This window comes from Podarcis melisellensis (assembly GCF_964234715.1).
Source record: "Podarcis melisellensis genome assembly, chromosome: 6".
Taxonomy (NCBI): Eukaryota; Metazoa; Chordata; class Lepidosauria; order Squamata; family Lacertidae; genus Podarcis; species Podarcis melisellensis.
The window spans coordinates 95,373,803-95,394,117 of record NC_138538.1 but is presented as its reverse complement, the minus strand read 5'-3'; the positions used below and the strand labels follow the sequence as shown (position 1 = coordinate 95,394,117).

Genomic DNA, 20,315 nt, shown 5'->3' with positions numbered 1-20,315 from the left:
TGGACCTCTTTCCGATTTCGAGGGCTTTTCCAGTCCAACAGCGCTTGAACCTTAGCCCTGTCCATGGTCAGTCCCTCGTCGGACAACTTGTAGCCAAGGAAATCAACCTCTCTGACATCAAACTGGCATTTTTCCAACTTGGCGTACAGCCTGTGGTCCTTCAGCCTCTGCAGGACCTCCCTCACGTCCTTATCGTGATCCTCCGGCGATTCCGAGAAAATCAGGATATCGTCGAGAAAGCAGACACACTTCTTGTAGAGGAGACCTGCTAGCACGTGGTGCATAAATGCTTGAAAAACGTGGCTGCCATTTTGGAGACCGAAAGGCATGACTCTGTATTCGTATGTGCCCAGAGGGGTGAACATGGCGGTCTTCCACTCATCTCCTTTCCGGATGCGGATGAGATTGTAAGCTCCACGTAGGTCCAGCTTGGTGAAAATCTTGCCCCTCCTGACGGTCGCTAAAAGGTCGTCAATCTTGGGCATGGGGAAAGCTTTGGGCTTAGTCAAGCTGTTTATGAACCTGTAATCCACTATAAGCCTTTTTTGGGGCGTGTTTTTCTTCTTCACAAAGAACACAGGGCTGCCACCCGCTGCTTTAGATTCCTGGATGAAACCTCGCTTGAGGTTATGGTCTATGAACTCCCGAAGCTCTTGCATCTCGTCTTCCGACATGGAGTACAGCTTGGCAGCAGGCAGTTGCGCCCCTGGCACTAAATCAATCGCGCAGTCGTAAGGTCTGTGAGGCGGCAACTTGTCAGCTTCCTTCTCACAGAAAACCTCCAAGAAGTCCTGGTACTTGTGAGGCACTGTTTGCACCATACCCAGATGCAACTGCTGCTCGGCTTCTCCTCCCTGATCGGTCTGAAAGCAATGCTGAGCACAATACGATGAACAAAAGGTGATCTGCCGCTGGTACCACGCAACCGCGGGACTGTGCCTCTCCAGCCAACTCATGCCTAACACGATGGGTGTGTCCGATAAGTGGGTGACATTGAAACTAATAAGTTCTCGATGGTTGCCAATCTGCATCATCATGGGAGGGGTTTGCTGCACCACTTGCCCCCCCAGCAACTTCCTGCCGTCTACCGTGACCACGTTTAGAGGCGTCGTTGCAGGCAGGAGCGCCATGTTGTGCTGCTTAACGAACTGCAGTCCCACGAAGTCGGCGTTGCTTCCCGAATCGATCGTTATTGGAACCTCGAGGAGTCTCCCATCAGGCAACTGGAGTGTTGCTGTGAGCAGAACTGCCGGTCTGGGAGGCAAAGGGTCCACGCTCTGCAGTGATGCTGGGGGCTTGTCTACAGATCCGCCTGGCTGAGCCCCAGTAGCTCTGCTTCCAGCCAGGCACTGTCGTTTCCCTGAAGCTGCTCCCCTGGTTGCACCTCTGCTGTTACAGTTGCCAGTGCTGCAGTGTGCTTCTGGAGCCTCTGGGGGCACTCTTTCGCCATATGGTGCGCACTGTCACAGATGTAACACTTCCTGGTTCCTCTAGGAGGCTTCGCTTTGGCTGCACCAGGGACAGGGCTCTGGGATGGCTTCTGAGCCCTAGCACCACCAATCTCCATCGGCTCCTCGCTGTCCTTCCCCATTGGCGAGGGGTGCGCACGGCTGAAATCCCTGTGCACAAAAGGGAGAGTCCTCGCTTGCGCACGCGCTTGGGGCCCGTCCTCCTCGTGCCACGGACGTCCCTCATGTCGAATTCCAATAGCTAAAGCCCGTTGCACCACGTCTTCTAGGGTCTGGGGTCTGTCCCCCCTAGCGATCTCATCCTTGATGGGGGGGCTCAATCCCTCCCAAAAAAGATCTCTGACCGGCTTACTGTCCTTTGGCCAATCTAAGGCGGTGAGCAATGCAAAAAATTTAGAGTGGTATTGGCGCACAGTCGCTTTCCCCTGCCTCAGCCCGTGCATTTGACGGCGCGCAATGTCCACATCCACAGAGGATTGAAAACAAGAATCCATCGCTTTGATGAACGCAGTTGAATTGCGACGGGCCGGTCCATCTTCGCGCCACAGATTGCGTAGCCAAGCCCTGGCCTCCCCATGCAGGTGCGAAACAATGAACCCCACTTTCTCCTCCTCATCTTTAAAATCGTGACGGAGTAAATGCAGTGCATATACGACGTCCGCTCTGAAATTGGGATAGTCTTGCAAGTTGCCATTAAAATGCGGAACCAGGGCACCCCCCCTCCGTCCAAGCGCAATGCCCTCCGCTCTGGAACCTGGGGCCCCCGCCCTGTCCGCGTGTTCCCACCTTGCCTGCAAATCCTGGCACGTCTTCTCCAAGTCGTCATTCTTCTTCTGCGAAGCAATGACTGCCGATGTGAGAGCGGTAACCTGATCCCGCAGTGCAACCAGCTGCTCCTCAGCGCTCATGGCTGCTCCCGTTCGTGAGCTTCGCAAAAAAAATTTTTTGCTTTCTGAGAGGGGACTTACTGTCACGGCCACCCAGGACGGGTCCCAGCTCACAAGAGACCTCACTCCGTTGCAGTTTATTTACAGGAAAAGTTTATTGAAGATTTCTGCTTCTCGTACAGTTCAGCATCGTGGCCGTACGTCTGTCACGTTAGACCGCTGAAGTCCCCTCTGACTCCTCCCCTCTTCCACACCAACTTAATAGCCTGGCTCTAGACCACCTCTTCCTCTCCTTTCTTTTCCGCAGGGTCTTCCTGCCCCCCTGGGTTCCCTCTCTCCGTGACTCGCCTGAGGCTGAATCCTCTGCCGCCTCTTCCCCCCTCCTTCTGGCTTTAGGGCCGGGCTCCTCCCCTGAGCTCTCTCCACTTCCGCGCGCCTCTACGTTTGAACTTGGCGCGCGTACGTTGCTGCTGACCTTTCTTTCGACCGCTACACCACCCCTTGTTCTGCTCTCCACCCTTTCCGGCTGAACACCTTGCTCCAACCCCCTTTCTCTGTTCTCTCCTAATCCTGCTCCCTCCGAGAGGCTGACGACTCCACCCCCTTTACTCCGTTCCGGCTGAGACGCCTCTTGCTGCGTCTGTCTTCCACTGGGCTCCTCTCCGCTTCTCCCTTCTCCTCCCTTTTGCTTGATTAAGGTAACCCCCTTTTGAGAATCCTCTGACTCGCTGCTCAGACTCGTGGATTCCCTCAGAATTCCGTCATCTTCTTCCTCATCCTTCTGCCCCTCCTCCCACTCGCTCTCCGTCTCCTCTGTCATCTCCTCCTCTCTCCCAGAAACCCTGACACATGTGTTTTAAAGATTCTGTTGGAAAGGATTCCCACCCAACACACCTCTTTATTAACACAATGTGATATGCCAACTCGCATTATTAAAAATAGTGCAATGGAAAAAAGACATCAATAGTAGTAAATCAAGTAGGTTGTGTTAAGTAGGTTACGTTACCTCTCTTTTATTTCTCCTGGCAACCTTCAGGAATTCCATCAAAATCTGTAGCTGGGCAGCATGGGATTCCTGTAACAGAAGGTTTAGACATAAAAACGGGACTAAGTGCCAAATAAAATAAAATAAAATAATTTCTAAGATACGTGCAAATGTTTTCTCTAACAATATGCATATACAAGATGCTGAGGTGATACGTGACTACAAATGGAAATATGTACAAAAACCTGTACAATTATATTTTGTACATTACATGGCAATCTGCATGTGTGGCACCTTGATAACTATGGAATGCCCTCACCTTTCAGATTTCACTGATGCGGACTCTGGTGGATTTACAGCACTAGTTAAAAACCCATTTATTCACCCAGACCTTTTTGTACATTTGTTCGCTGGCAGAAAAGGGAACGACTGTCATTACACATCCATGTGATGTTTGGGTTTCAAACATTATTGGTTTTATAGGTAAAAAGTAAAGGACCCCTGGGTGGTTAAGTCCAGTCAAACTTGATTATGGGGTATGACGCTCATCTCGCTTCAGGCCAAGGGAGCCAGCATTTGTTTGCAGACAAGCTTTCCAGGTCATGTATTATAGAACCAGCTTTGGGAATACAAATACAGGCCATTTTCACTTCACTCACAATCTGAAACCCACTCCAAATTAGATTTTTAGATTCTGCAATAAAGAAAATCTTGGTTGGAGAGAATTTGCTCCACAAGGTAGATCAGTTTTGGCTTAGGGTCTTATATTCCTAAAACTGGCTATTTACCTAGTACAAGCATTTTATCTGCACCAGCCCAATATCCTTTATTATCAATGCTATCCTCCCCTTCTAAAAATTATATTTATGCTGCTAAGAGACAATGATACAATTAACACAAAAGATTCTGGAAAATAAGCAGAGTAAACTGTTACTGGAGGCTATATACATACTGTATATATACCAGGATAATTTCTCTGAGGAACTGAGAGTCTAAATGTAGGCATACAGCTATTTGTTCCACTTTATTGCGTTTTTGTCTGAAGACTAAGTTAAGGGAAAAGGTTGTGCAGCTGAAAAATACCGCATCACACTTCCCCAACCCAATTAATTAGATCTCCATTCACTATTGGTTGGGCAAATATTAACCGAGCCTACATATTTAAAAGTAAAAGTACTCCCCTTTTCATTGTCCACTCAAATGGGATAAAAATGTTTCCTAAGCAATCTCCAATATTGTTAGTTCATACATTTATGCATATCTGCGCTACAGGCCATAGTTGCGGTTAGAAGGCACATCATGTAGCAACCAGTGCTGAATATAAGCAGCTTTGAGTTTGCTAAATGCTTGGATAGGAGACTTCCTGGTAACTCTCCTGAAGGTGGAATATAAGTGTAATAAATACAATAAATCTGTGCACAACAGGCCTTAAAAATATCTAAAGCCGTATAAACATACAAAAATAGGCCTTTAAAAAGTTCACTAGCTTTTAAAGCCAAGAATTTATGCATATTAGTGCACACCAAGGTCATTAAATCTGATATGTACCCACTCCACACAGCAGTGGAACAGGAGGAGCAGGGAGCGAAAGTAGTGTCCTTTCAAAAAAGAAAAAATGATTTTGATGTTAGTTGTTGGTATCTGTCTGTCTTGAGCAGGCATAGGCAAACTCGGCCCTCCAGATATTTTTGGGACTACAATTCCCATCATCCCTGACCACTGGTCCTGTTACTTAGGGATGATGGGAGTTGTAGTCCCAAAATATCTGGAGGGCCAAGTTTGCCTATGCCTGGTCTTGAGAGACAATGGAGTGCACCTCCAGGGGTGAAGTCAAACAGCTACATTAAAAGCACCAAAGAATCCTCCCTGGGGGGCAAGCCAGGGCAGTGTGTATGGAGGTCCTATACTGCCCAAACGACAAGACCCCCCTCTCGTCCTGGTTGACGTGGTCCAAAGGAAAGCAGAGCAATATGTTTGGCTGCAGGAGTTGCAGGAAGGAGGTATACAGTGTGCCAGCCAACTGTCTTAGGGACTGATGATGTTAATGTAGTAGAAGATAAAAGTGCAAATGGCTGTGAAAAGGTGAAAAAAGCAAGAATAGAGGCTTTGTTGACCTTTTTCCCCCTCAGAATCATCAGCTTCATTTAATCCAGGACCAAACCCAGAAATCTGAATGTAGCCCAGCAACTTTGCATCCTGGTCCACCAGTTATTAGCAAACCCAAGCAAACAACACGTTTATCATATTTCTTGTAGCTGGCCAATGGCTCTCTTGAGGGCAGTGCTTTACATGGTGGGTTACAAGTAGTGCAAGCTTGATTTGTTACACCATGTTGGACTGGGTGGTATCTGCTTTACAACATTGTGAAACATCACAATATGGTGGGGCATCACAATGTCGGAAAGAAGGCGAGGAAAAAGATGGCCGTTGCCGGCCATGGAAACAATTAACATCACTGTGTGCAGCTTCTGTCTCTTTCAAAACTGCTGCCCATCTGCCCATGCTAAGGCAACTGAGGCCGGTCCATTGAGTGGGGGAGAGAGAAAGAGTCAGTCTGCTCACCCCATGTACGCGCCAAAGGGGGACTTGATCAGCTGAGAAGCGGAGGGTTAAGTAAGTCTGCTTCTCAGTTGATCAAGCCCACAGCATCCAGCTCATGCAAGCTGGAGTGGGGGCTTTGTTAAACAGCTCACTGAGGCACAGGCAGCCACAGACCCTCAGTGAAGCAGTTTAAAGAAGCCGCCTGCCTGTGCAGTCCCTCTGTGGTATGAGGGCCAGAGTGCCTTGGTAGCTTCAGCCAGCTCTTATTGCAAGAGAAGCAGCCTCACTCCTGAGTCCCTCCATCACATCAAGAAGAACTTTCTGTTTCACAGTGGAATGACCTCCCTAAGAAGGTGATGGACTCCCCTTCCTTGGAGGTTTTTAAGCAGAGGTTGGATGGCCATCTGTCATGGATGCTTTAGTTGAGATTCCTGCATTGCAGGGAGTTGGACTAGATGACCCTGAGGGTACCTTCCAACTCTACAATTCTATTATAACTCACCACAAGTTACCAGGTAAGTGGCATTTACAAGCTTTCCTACTTGTATTAAAATGGCTAAGCAACAATGCTAAGCAACAATGCTAATCAGGAAGTCACCTTTGTACTGTACAGTGGAACCTTGGTTCTCGAACGTCATCCATTCCAGAAGTCCGTTAGACTCCTGAAACTGTTTGAAAACCAAGGCGCAGCTTCCAATTGGCTGCAGGATCTTTCTGCACTCAAGCGGAAGCTGTGTCAGACATTCAGCTTCCAAAAAGCATTCGAAAACCGGAATTTTATTATTTATATCCCATCCATCTGGCTGGGTTTCCCATTAAGTGTTCCCCACCCAGAACACTTACTTCCGGGTTTTCAGTGTTTGGGAGCCAATTTGTTTGTCAACTAAGCCATCCGAGAACCAAGGAATGACTGTATTAGAATTTCACCAAACAAAAAGTAATGCTTCTTAATGTATTTATTAACAGAGAGAAGGGGAAAAGCTTACTGCTTCCAGCTGTTTTTTCTTCTGGACCAGGAGTTCTAACATTAAGTTAACATTGGCCAAATCAAGGTTATCTTGATCTGTTCCCAGCAAATCTTGAAATATCTGCCACCTGTGGCCATTCTAAAAGCAAGCAAACAAACAGACAGGTATGAGTTGGTGGAAACAGGCAAATAAATGTTGCAGCCATTTATAGATTACAGACATGCATTTCTCACAAAAAAGAGATTCACACATCTTAAGTGCCGTCCACCCACTGTACACTATTCCACAGCTTCCATCTAACCCTCAGGAGAGACAAGAGAATGCCCCTCTGAAAGAGCAAAACACTGCCTATAGTTATTTGGAACCAAACCTTGGAGCTGTGAAGTGGAAACTTAGGTACAGATTTCAGGGGAAACATTTAAGTACACTAGCTTTGGGCAAGTCGATGTCTTGATAATAATTCTTAAAAGAAATATAGAGCCCTATTTTCCAGGGTAAAGTTTAATTGAAAAAACTGTGAATCATTTTACTATAAGCATGAAGAAGGAACTTTTTACCATTTCTACTCAAAACTGTACAGGGTGGCTGCATATTCCTAGATCCTCAGGGTCCCTTCCAACTCTATATCAGTCCAGGATTGTAGTTATATGAGCTTATTACACCTGGTACGCTACATCAATTTGTTTTCTCTGAACACCTATGACTATTTACACACATTCCAATCTCCACTCAAATCCAAGCCTCCGTTTGCAACAGAAAAAGCTGAACATGTATATTGGAACTGCATAACTGATTCCTAGAATATAAAAGACCTATCACAAAATCTAAAGTAATAATAAAATTTAATTTTAAAGAATATTTTTGTTCCATTTTTCATCTCCACATCCATCTCTCATGTTTCCTGCCATGATGACCTGTAGTTTTAAGCAACAAATCTGAACAAACAGTTCCCGTAACTAAAATTATTACCCAGAAGAAAAATGAGAGTAAGAAATTTGGACATACGGTGCTACTCACTGAATGGTCCAGTTTGAATCTCTTTTCCTCAAATCTTTGCTTTTGTTTAAGGATAAGTTCATTCACTAAACAAAAGGGGGAAAAAATAAACAGTGATTTTTTACATATGTGGTTGTGTGTGTTGTGTGTTCTGTCTTGAAGCATGTTTACTAGGAAATTAGTCTTACTCGGCAAATCAAACAAAGGAATCTTTCCAACCTCTCAGTTTTACTCATTTAATGTGACTGAATTAAAATAATTTCACAACTTTTTCTATAGATTGTCTCTTTTGTTTACACAGTAACATTGCAAAACACATGGTTTAAGTATGTGTAAGTAAATTGCTGATAAAGCCACACATTATGAAATAAAATATTGAACAGCTGAAAATGAAGTAATGTTGGACAGCTAGGCCATAAAGGGAACAGTTAAAGGCAACCACATAAAATCAGTTTTTAAGAAATTGCACTGGCTGCCAATGCATTTCCGGTCCAAATTTAAAGATATTGGTTGAGACTTACAAAGCCCTGGACAACTGGGCTGAAGTAGTGTCTCTCCCTGCATTGTGCTTGAGCATTGTGATCTTTTGGGGAGGCCCTTCTCAACTATCCCACCTTTGGGATTTACACACCCTCCTGTGGAATATCTTCCCATCTGAGATCCACCTGATGCCAACTTTGTTTGTGTTCCAGCATTGAGACCTAGTTATTTTCTCAGACTTTGGGGAACTGTTGATCTTACAGATTAATACTATAGCAGTGTGTTTTATAATTATTTGCTGCTTATTCTTAATTAGAATTACTTTTAGATATATGCGTACTCTACCCTGAGATCATCTGATGTAGGCTTTAAATATTTAAATAAATAGGTTTTAAATATTCAAATAAGATCTGAATAATTAAAACAAACACTTTAACCTATGTTCTCTCCAGAATTTCACTCCACGTGTAGTTTGTTTACACATTCAAAGTAATAAAAACCAACAACAACACTTAATTTTTTCATAGCAAGGGACCTTCCTTGCTATGAAATAAATGAGTCTTGCCTACAGCACAGGGTCAAGCACATTCACATTTAGATATTCCCACTTTCTCAAACAGATCAGTACCTTAGATTTCCTAGAGCAAAATATCTAGAAATGTAGTGAGAGAAAAACACAATAATCCAGACCTCTTGGGAGGGTATATATTTTTGTTTATAACAGAATGAGCAAAGTAGAAGAACACAGTATTTAAGTACCAAGCATTTGGCAAGCGGGGGGGGGGGGGGAGAGGAAAGCACATTTTATACACTGGAGTACAGGCACCCCCCTACTTATGTGCAGAAGTGAAAATGCATAAAGTGGGGAGCACTCCATTTAAATAGAGAGTGGGGGAGAGAGAAACAGAGCTTACCCTGGAAATCACTTGGGGCTACTACCCAGCTTCACCTGAGCCTACCTTTCTGTGTGGCCACGGGGGGGGGGGCGAGAACCAAGAAGGGCACTAGCAGAACTGCTGCCAGGATGGGAGCCTCCTGCCCAGTGCTGCCTGATCAAAGGCCACCTCCCCTAGCTCAGGCAGCAGCCCCAAGCAAGGGAAAGCCTGCCTATCTATCATCTATCTATCTATCTATCTATTTTAAACAAGTTCATGTGCGAGTGGGATGTGCATAAGTCGGGAAGGTATGCCTGTAATCCAGGCATAGGCAAACTCCAGCCCTCCAGATGTTTGGGACTACAATTCCCATCATACATAGCTAACAGGACCAGTGGTCAGGGGTAATGGGAACTGTAGTCCCAAACATCTGGAGGGCTGGAGTTTGCCTATGCCTGCTGTAATCAAATGTACACATTTCACTGCACAATGTAGCTCACTTACATAAGGCTAATTCTCTCACTGATCTAGACATCATACAATGGGGTATACAGTGCACTGTTAAATTTCTAGGGGAATACTTTTTGGGACAAAGAAGTGGGGAAGAGGTTAGAATCATCTTCAAGGAAATCCCAAACCCCCTATCTTTTTCCATGCCAGTTCACTGCCAAAGCACCATTTGTTTCCAATTAACCCCTTATTAGTAGTGATATTTTCACACAACAATTTAGATCATCTGACATTACTGATACTGGAGAAATGGTTACCTATATGAAACCTAAAGCGGCACCTGAGCACTATCTAGTGGGGACATAAAAGTACTGGAACTCACACTTGAGCATCACTGTCAGGTATTAGGCAGCAGAGCTGGCAGCTAAAGACAAATTTTGGGGTGGTGGAAAGTCAATGAAACAGGCAGGCATATTTTCCTGGAGGAGAAAGTGCTTGTGGAAGCCACTTACATCCTTGATTCTGCTTGGTGCTAGCTTGTGTGCTTTGCTATATTGGCACAGCAAATATGCACCCAAGGTTCATACTCCGCTACACGGATCTTGTATTAAATTATTGTAAAGTATACCTGCACAGAATGCTCCTACTCTGTATTAGATTAACAAGACAGGAGTCCATGGTAAGGACAGTTTGATAAATGTGACACACACAAGGGCTCAGGGGCAGCACAAGTTACAATAGCCTAGTAAAGAAGTGATCTAAAGAAGGAACAAAGCAGGTTGATAGAAGGACAATGAGATATTCCATCATGACAGATGGTGTCGTGGAAGTAAGAAGCAGAACAGAAGAAATAACAGCAGCGCAGCAGTTCCAAAAGATCTTAAAATGCTTTCCAGTTTGCATCTCTAACTCACACACACACATCCCAACCAGAGATCTAAAGTCTGTTGCTTCGCAGTAGCAAAAATTACGCATACTTGCTATATTCCAAATGTTTCCCTCATCTATGGCAAAATCCAGTATAAAACCTAGCTTACTAAGCAAACCTAGCTAGATGATAAGTAGGGAGGGTTACAACAACTTAAAATTCAATGTCAAAAACATTTTTAAAAACATACTTTGCAAATATGCCATCCTTGACACAAGGGTAATTTATCTATTTTGCACAACACTATATCCAGGTTCTTTATTACAGCAACATTCCATTCTCTATCCATCATGCCCATAAGAATTAAGCCAAATCCAGTAAACAAAGTGTGCTCTAAGCACTTATTCAGCATGTCAGTCAACATGCTGCTTGACTAGAAAATGTATTAAAGCACAACCTGCTTACAGACTGCATTCTATGAAACATTGGATGGTATCAACTAAGCTTAACTCAGAGACCCAACTGATATTAATGGATCTAACTTAGTCATGTCCATTAATTTCAGTGAGTCTACTCTGAGTAAAATCTGGCTGAATGCCACCCAAATTCTGTAAAGTTAGCAAAATGATGTTTAGAAAAATAAGGAGAAAACAGATGATACAAGATCTGCTCATTAAAACCCAAGTTGGGATATAATTATTCAATGCTGCAACACCAACAAATCCTAAAACTTACCTAAAAAGTTGGGGTAAAGATGGTCAATGTTATCTACAACATAATTACATTTGGGACATCTGTTGTTGTCTTCCAGGCTTTGATGAATACATTTATAGCTGTTGAAGGGAAAACAAACCAGAACCATGAGAAAGAAAATACAGCAAGCAAGAGCATGCGTACAACTGAGTATGTTGTGCCACATTCTTTTATCCCTTGCTTTCTACTTGCATAGTATACCATAAATATTGCAGAAGTAGGCCTATGGCCTAGATGGCTTCAGGTAAAAGACCAATCAAGATCTTCAAGTAGATAAAACTTTTTGGATAGTACTGAAAGCCACCAAGAGATCAAGGAGAATCAATACCTTCTTCACAAAATAGGTCATTACAGAGTAACCAAAACTGGACCCGAACCCTGATTAAAATGGATCTAGAATATCAGTTGTACCCAAGAGAGCCTGGAGTAGGTAAGCGACTACTCACTCAAGACGCTTGTCTAGAAAGGCATCACCTGCAACTGGCCTATACTTGTTAGAATATCCTATACTGGAGCAGAATATTCTTAATGATTTATCTCTCAGAAGGCCTAGGACCACTCCCACTCTCAGAAAGGCATTTAATTACCACCTTGGCCCAGTCAGCAGTTACCATTAATAGCCTGGGGCATGTCAAAATCACATCTGAGAACACCTCAGATCAGGTAGAAAGACTGCAAGTCAGCAAGGCAGGTGGTACCTCAACACTATCCATAATGTGCCCCATTCATCCAACAGCAACCATGTGCAAGTATTTTGATCAAGTGCTCAGAGATCATGAAAGGAAGATGAGTAAAAGTAGTTAAAAAACATTCTTGCAAGCCTATATTTGGATGACAGATATAATTAATGCAATCTCTTTAACCAGATTTTTAGAAGAATTTTGTTATTTTATAATTTGCTTCAATCCTCAATTTGTTATTGATTATGAATCCCCAATTTGTTTATTGATTCAAAGTTTATTTATTATGTGGTCAATACACATTTAGGAACTACCAAGTGATATCCATTTTATATTTTGGATAACGACTATAAGCATTTGCATGGTGATTATCTTGGACTCAGACATGGGACCACTTCTGTGAGTTTCACCATTTTCCCCTGCATTATGCAACATCCCAACTGACTTATGCTTTAAAATGTCCTATGCAGAGAAGGTTATACATGCAAGCCCTTCGTTTAAGGCTAATATTAAGAGCAGCCCAAGTCTCTCCCCATCATGGTTACGTGGACTGGGAAGCTGCTACACAGATCAGTGTTCTTATGGTAAAAAACACCACTTCAGGTATTAGGCAATAGATGACATTTCCCAATGCAGATTAATAAGTTTTGTGTACGAAATTAACTAGGAAAATACTCTAAAAGCAGGTTCCAGTACAGTCTTCAGGATCTATCTCTAGGAAGTATCCATGAAAATGTTTAGACAATGTCATTCTGTGCCAATTGCTCAAAATCCACCCTAGGCACAGGGTGCATCCAATAATCCAACCCCCGCCCACAACAATTAATTTTATAAATAAATTTATCATGCTATGCAGTTTGGTCAACAAATCTTACCAAAAGCTGTGCCCACATTTTGTCATGTAAGCTTCTTCAATCATATCAAAGCAGATGGGGCTGGAACAAAGAGAGGAAAGGTGTGTAAGTAATGCATCACATAAGTTAAACAGGCAACCTTTCCATTTACTGGAGAGGGGGAAGAGAAGAGGGAGAGAAGGAACAGCACCTAAGGAACATCAAACAAATACAGACACTGGCCTGGTTAAGCGTAATTAATGATGGTTTAATGGGAACAAGCAGCACACTAGTGCACACTGGTGAAATCGCAGGCGCTTTGCTGCTCCTACCTAGCTCCTGCCACATAAAGAAGGAAACTAGTCAAAGTCTGGCTTTCTATTGCATCAGAATCTGGGTTCATTTCTCACTATGGCTTGAGCTTGAGAGCCAGTGTGGTGTAGTGGTTAAGAGCGGTAGTCTCGTAATCTGGTGAACCGGGTTCGATTCCCCGCTCCTCCACATACAGCTTCTGGGTGACCTTGGGCCAGTCACACTTCTCTGAAGTCTCTCAGCCCCACTCACTTCACAGAGTGTTTGTTGTGGGGGAGGAAGGGAAAGGAGAATGTTAGCCGCTTTGAGACTCCTGAAGGGGAGTGAAAGGCGGGATATCAAATCCAAACTCCTCTTCTTCTTCTTCCTTCCAGACACATAAGCAGCAGCAAGGGAGAAGCAGGGGAGGACTAAAGCACCACAATTTATTTTGAACTATGGTTTAATGTGGTGTGCAAACCAGCCCATTGTTAAAGCCTATATCAATTTATTTGGAAACCATTGAACTGTGCTGAAACCAACCAGCTGATTCAAATAATCTCATGTGTAACAACTTTAAAAACCTTCCCAAAAAATGGCATAAAAGCAGTAAATGCAATAGTTCCACCTAGAGTACTCTGCTTAAATATGTTGAGATGTAAGCTACATCTGGAATAATATATCTGGAATGATATTTGAAATTGCATAAGTCAAAAGGCACCTTTCATTGGGAATTGAACTTCAAAAAGATTAAGTGGCGGAGTTAGCAAAATATCTTCACTACTTCCCAGGCATTTTCTTCTCAAATTCACTTTGCCTCCACAACAATCTTTTCAACCTCCAAAGTGGCACTCTAGAACTGGAATATGACTGCCACTCTCTCTGTGATGGCTCCAGTAAGTCATATCACAGCTTTACCATCTTTGCCTGCCTCCTGCCTTCTAGTAGTCTGCAAGAGGTGCCAGCTGCTCCAACACTCAAATCTCTTCCACTGTTGCCACCTGCCTTCTTACAGGCCAAAGTTGGCTTAGCAACTTTTGATGAGGGATTTTGTCAAAAGCTGTATGAAATCCCAAGTATAAAATGTTTATCAAATTGCCTTATCTACATACATGAGTGAGATCCTTCTAGAATATTTAACGTCTTCTTTAACAGTGTTGAGAAGGAGAGCCCACAACTAAGCCTCAAGACTCACAAGTTAGGAAAGGTCAAAAGGGTGCATCAATCTCGTTTAGTGTATCAATCCTCAAAGTAGAAACAAAATGTTCACAGTATTTGTCCTAAGAACTCTAGAATGAAACTCAAGACTCCAGATCATTTTTGGTTAAAAGCCAGATTCAACAACAACAAACAACAACAAATAGTATTTGAACTAAAACTGTATAGACTATTTTCCTCTATAAAAGGAACAGCAAAAAACTGCCCACCCCCAAGATAATCAAGTATTTTTAAAACAAAGGTAGCAGTCACTTAAGTTTTCATACTGTCTTAAGAGAAAGTAAGCATGGTGATCCAAGCAATCTTTTGCTTCACCCTGCCCTGTATCCTAAAGAAACTTACTGAATTCCACACTGCATCTTCTTGCCAGGACAGACAGAAGTCACCTACTGCCCGAGGCTACAGTCCTGCCAGTGCCATATAAAATATAACCATACAGTCAACATTACCTAGGTGTATTTCACTGACTACACAATGTTTTCTGAATGTGTTAATAAGGCTTCAGTTTTAGCTAAGTAATTTTTTAGCTAAAGAGATTCTGACAGATCTTCTCTTATTGGTTTTATCCTTATGCATGAAAACGGAAGCCTATGATCTACTTCTCCAAAAGCTGGGTGGATAGAGCAGTGTTTCCCAACCGGTGTTCCGCGGCACACTAGTGTGCCGCGAGACGTTGCCTGGTGTGCCGTGGGAGGGAGGCGGGCGAGTCGGGCGGCGAGAGGCCTTAGGCGCCCTGCAGAAAGGCGTCCTCTTTGTGGGTGGGTTCTCCCCCCTCCCTTAGCGCATCGTATTTAGTTGGGGATTCTGGAGAGGGGGGCGGGGGCGCGCTGGCCCCGAGCGGAACAGACACGCCGTCGTCCCCACCTACCTCTCCTCAGTAGCTCCGAGCCGACTGACTGAGGGTGGGACGCGGCCAGCGGCGTCCTCTCTCTCTCTCTCTCTCTCTCTCTCTCTCTCTCTCTCTCTCTCCGCCTCCCAGCACCGCTTTTCCCGAGGCGGGCGCGCGCCTAAGGCTGAATGGGAGCAGCCTGGAGGCTTGGCGGCCTCTCAGCGGCTCATGACGGGCGTCCCCGAGGCGGGAGGTGCTGAGCAGGGGCTCTGCGAGAGGGCGAGAGGGCGCGAGGGATGCGTGGTGGTGCCTGCGCGCACGTGACTTAAAAGGGCGACCTGCTCCCTCTCCTCTCTCTCCCCTCCCTCCCCTCATGGGCACGGAGTCCCCGGCACAGCTTGGCGCTACTACAGCTACAGCTGCTGCTGCTCCTGCTTGGATGAAGGCGGCTGCTTCTTCCTAACGCCCAGCCTCTGAGGGACCGCAGTCTCCCGCCCCCCTTTTTTTTTTGGCGGGATGCTGAGGTAAATGATCCCCTCGCGCGCGGGCGGGCATCTCTTTGGGCAGGGCGCGTGTGGAGGCTTAAGGTGGGGAGTGTGGAGGGGTTGCCGCTTGCGAGGGGAGGGTTCATATTGTATTGGGCTGTGGTGTGGGCGACACGGCTCTCCAATGGCCAGCCCGAGGAGGAACATTGAGTTGGAGCATTTCGAGGAGAGGGACAAAAGGCGCACTGAATAAAGTATTTTATAATTTTTCATATTTCTGTTTACTTACTATTTCATAATAAAGTAATTATAAAATACTTTCTTTGTGTTTATTTGATTCCTATTAAAGAGAGTTACTTTATATATAGTCAATATAGGCACAGAGTTAATTTTTTAAACATTTTCTAATGGTGGTGTGCCTCGAGATTTTTTTCATGAAACAAGTGTGCCTTTGCCCAAAAAAGGTTGGGAAACACTGGGATAGAGAATAGAAGCTGGCAGGGTTGTAACTGGTATTTATTTTTTATAAATATTTTTATTCAAAGATTTACAAAACAGTGTTTGTTACTAAGGAATTTTTCTGTATAACAAGAAATAGAGTCACCATAAACTGTTATACATCCTAAAGTCTTTCCAACATTTTTTCAAAATTACCATGTTTCAGTGGAGGAATTGTAGTGTGGCTCGATTTATTCAAGAATACAGTATATTGTCAAATCCATCTTCTTTTTACACTTCAAAGCCTTTTATCTACCTGTTAATTCCTCAGCTGGGGAAATTTGCCAAAAAATGCCACCTGTATCATCTGAAATTAGTTAACCCTAGGACATTTTTTGAGTGTTTAGCGATCAGTTGGTGAGCCACCACTCACTTGAAAACCTTGTGAGGTAAGTCTGCACTTTGATTATCAAACAGACATAACAACCCAAGCTGAGGAGCCCAAAGAAGGTTTTGATTAAAATCTTGCCAGTTTCCTCAAATCCTTTTTGCCAAAATTAGCTACAGAGCAACCCCACAAGCTACTTGTGCATTACAGTCTTTCCAGCTTTCCAACAGCAGACCTGTCTTTTTCAAATCTGGTGCATACCTCAGTCACCTACATAGAAGAGATGAGTTCAAGGGTGCTGAACTTTTCCGTTACCTGGTTGCAATCACAGCCATAACTACAAGCAAATAAACTGTACAGAACACAGCAGATTTTGCTTTTAAGAGAACATGTAAGAACTCTGCTAAAACATAAGGTACTAAATCCTCAGTTCAAACCACTCCTCAGCCATGAACACATAAAGGCAACATGCCCCTATCCCTGTGCATTAAGGAAAAAAAAACAGCTCTGGTTGCATTTGGAACAAAGGCCTACCTGGTCCCATCCTCAAAGCTCAATCCAACACTGACCTACTTCACAGGGCTGTTATAGAGATTCTGTGCATTTGGGCACTTTCTCCTGAGGGCTCAGCCCTCCACACGCGCTCATGTGAACAAGCCTTCCTTCCGATAACCTTTCATAACAATCCCTCTGCAAGGTAGGGACTGGTGACCGAGGCGCACTTTGAAGGCTTGGGAGATGAGTGTGAGGCTCTTAACCTCAGGGTTGCGGGTTCGATTCCCACCTTGGGCAGGTGGTTGGACTAGGTGGCCCTCGTGGTGCCTTCCAACTCTACAATTCCAGGACTTTATGCTCTGCATCAGTGTTCACGTGGGCAGCCTGCCACCGCCACTGTTGTTATTATTATTAGACCGTTTTATTACGGTCAATGGCCAGTACCAAAACAAAACACCAATTGGAAACTTTGAAAGCTCACCACAAAACAGAATAATATTAAGACACCTCGACATGGATGGGCCTTTACCTGTCAGAAAGGAAACCCTTCTGGCCTGGGAGCGTCGCTGCTAAGGGGGATTTCTCGGCTATCCCCGTGGCGGCTTCTCGCCCTCCCTCCCTCCCCGCCCAACTCACCACACGAAGTCGTTGCTCTTGTCCTCGTAGGAGTTCAGGAGGCCGTTGCAGAGCGGGGTGAGCAGCGGCCTCTTCCTGCTGCCACTCGCGCCGCCCGCCGCCGCCGCGCCGCTCCCCGAGGCCCCGGCCCGGGCCGCCCCGGCCAGCCGCGAAAGCCCCCCGCCGGAGGAGGAGGAGGAGCCGGAGACCACGGCGGCCACCAGCACAGGCCGCGCGGGGGCCCCCAGCCCCGCCGGGGCGCAGGCGGAGGAGGCCGGCGCCGCCGAGGAGGCCGCCGCGGAGGCCGAGGTGGTGACGGAGGAGGCTGCGGAGGAAGAGGAAGGTCCCGGGGGGGCCGCCGCGGCGCCAGGCCCCGGCGCGGGAGTCGAGTGCTGCTGCTGCTGGGGCGGCGGCGGAGGAGGCGGCTGCCGGCTCCCTGACATCCCGAGGCCTGTTGGGCTCGACGGGTCGCCCGCCCGCTTCAGTCAGCGCATCATTTCCCCTCAGCACGGGCGACTGTCTACGGGGAGGGAGGGGACAATAAAGTTTCAACAACGAAAATAAAAACTCTCGCTCGGCGACGCCGCCGACGCCTTCCCTCCGCCCCTTCCACTCCGTGTGCGGGAACCTGATTGGTTCCCGCGGGCCGCCTCCCCTCCCAACCCAGAGATGGAGGGGGAGAGGGACGCGGGAGAGGAATCTGATTGGTTCCTGGCCGCCTCCCCTCCCCTGCCGGGAAAAGAGGAGGCGGGGAAACCACCTCATTGTTGAAACTTTATTAACAAGAGCCCGTCGGTTGACAAAAAGCATTCTACCAACGAGATGAACGTCGCCAGTCGGCTTGCGTTGGGTTTTTTCCCCTTCCTGTCAGAAAGCGCAAGGCGACGCGCCTGCGCACAAGGAGCGAAAGGCTGGGTAGCCTAGCAACCGGAGCGGGCCTACCAAACCACCCGCCTCTGCTGGAGTTGGTTAAGCCCCCGACTGACCCCGAAGAAAAGCGGGGCTGCTGCAGCAATCTCAACGCCATCGCTAGATGCAGTAGCTTCAGCTGAATGCGTACGAATCTAGCTGACTCTGTTTCGGCAGCTCTTTGTGTGGACCATTCTCTTTCATTTCTACCCCGCTTTCCCCCTGATGGGACGGGACTTCCAGATTTTTTAAAAAGAGAGAGGGAAAATAATTGCTTAAAACATAGGGGGGGAATACAATTAAATATTGGTAGACTCGAAACTATTTATATTAAATCTATATATTAAAGGCAGGTAAATAATAATAATAATAATAATAATAATAATAATAATAATAATATATTATTTATACCCCGCCCATCTGGCTGAGTTTCCCCAGCCACTCTGGGCAGCTCCCAATTGAGTGTTAAAAACAATACAGCATTAAATATTAAAAACTTCCCTAAACAGGGCTGCCTTCAGGTGTCTTTTAAAGATAGGATAGCTGCTTATTTCCTTCACATCTGAAGGGAGGGTGTTCCACAGGGCGGTCACCATCACCAAGACGGCCGTCTGTCTGGTTCCCTGTAACTTGGCTTCTTGCAGCGAGGGAACTGCCAGAAGGCCCTTGGCGCTCGACCTCATTGTCTGGGCTGAACAATGGGGGTGGAGAAGCTCCTTCAGGTATACTGGGCCGAGGCCGTTTAGGGCTTTAAAGGTCAGCACTAACACTTTGAATTGTGCCCGGAAACGTACTGGGAGCCAATGCAGGTCTCTCAGGACCGGTGTGGCCCCAGCGGCCACTCCCAGTCACCAGTCTAGCTGCTGCAATGATTCCCAAATCATTGCAATATAAAACAGCTGAGCAGCAGTCCTTCCATTGGAAGCAGTCAGAAGCCCCTTGGAACAAAGAGGGTCTCCCACCTGCCCATGGAAGGACAAGGAGAGAGAGATCCGGTCTAGCTTCTCCAGAGAAGGGAGTTCCAGAGTCTGGGAGCAGCCACCAGGAAGGCCCCTTCCTGGGTGCCTGAGAAGGTGGCAGGACCAAGAGAAGGGGCTCCCAGCGTAGCACCATCCACGCTCAAGGAGGAGATGGCGGCACTTCCAGTCCTCTGCTGCCGAAATATTCTCATCCTTTTTGACAGGGTTCCTGGTCAGGGATACAGCGATACAGGCTTTTCCCAGGAAAATCTTCCGCTTTCTCATTCTTGCCTCCAACCTATGGTTAAATGCACCAAAACTGCCGTAGGAAAAGGTTAAAACCCTATGTATCTTATCGATTGCTGATAAGAAATCTTGAGTTTTATGTATGCAATTGGGGCAGGTCAAAGACATTTTTACCTAATCCAAATAACAGCCTCCTCTTCAACTAATTAATAGGAGACGCTATCTACTCCAAAGTTCCTCAACACAACTGTCGTCTAAATGGGTCAGTAATGCCCTTTTGCAGTTTCCATGCATCTTGGTAGACCAAGATAACCTTCCAGTGGCTTGTGCCTGAGTCAGCTCTGTCTGTATCGCACCACAGCTCTTAGTGCTGCCAAAAATCCTAATCCCCTTCCACATTACTTCATGGTAAGGCTAGGGCTACCATCTGCACTTTTTTAGCTGAACCATTCCTATTGAGTCTATAGAGTCTATCATATTGTTATAGGATTGAAGGGCTTGGTTGCTTGGAATGAAATCTGTGGATTCCTTCCAAGCCAGTGGTTTTGTATTGTATATGTAAGATGGGAGTCAGTAGCAGAAGGAACTGCTGACACAGTCAAGCCAGTCTCTTTGTTAGCTCAGTGGTCCAGCCTGTTAAGCATCCTTTTAATATGT

General features: G+C 45.7%; 1 protein-coding gene across 3 annotated transcripts in view; it reads right to left on the bottom strand.

Moving 5' to 3' along the window:
• COP1 (COP1 E3 ubiquitin ligase) overlaps positions 1 to 18,115 on the bottom strand; it is a 112,318-nt gene extending 94,203 nt beyond the window's left edge. Inside the window, exons 1-6 of one of the 3 annotated variants that reach the window (XM_081915087.1) lie at positions 17,566 to 18,115; positions 12,828 to 12,887; positions 11,255 to 11,352; positions 7,856 to 7,932; positions 6,869 to 6,988; positions 3,363 to 3,431 (exon numbers count right to left, since the gene is read on the bottom strand). In XM_081915087.1, the coding sequence (XP_081771213.1) occupies positions 3,363 to 3,431; positions 6,869 to 6,988; positions 7,856 to 7,932; positions 11,255 to 11,352; positions 12,828 to 12,887; positions 17,566 to 17,987 (846 nt within the window). In that variant the 5' untranslated portion in view covers positions 17,988 to 18,115. The remainder of the gene's footprint in view (positions 1 to 3,362; positions 3,432 to 6,868; positions 6,989 to 7,855; positions 7,933 to 11,254; positions 11,353 to 12,827; positions 12,888 to 17,565) is intronic. The other 2 variants (XM_081915086.1, XM_081915088.1) reach the window with 2 other exon arrangements.
• Positions 18,116 to 20,315: the final 2,200 nt, after the last annotated feature.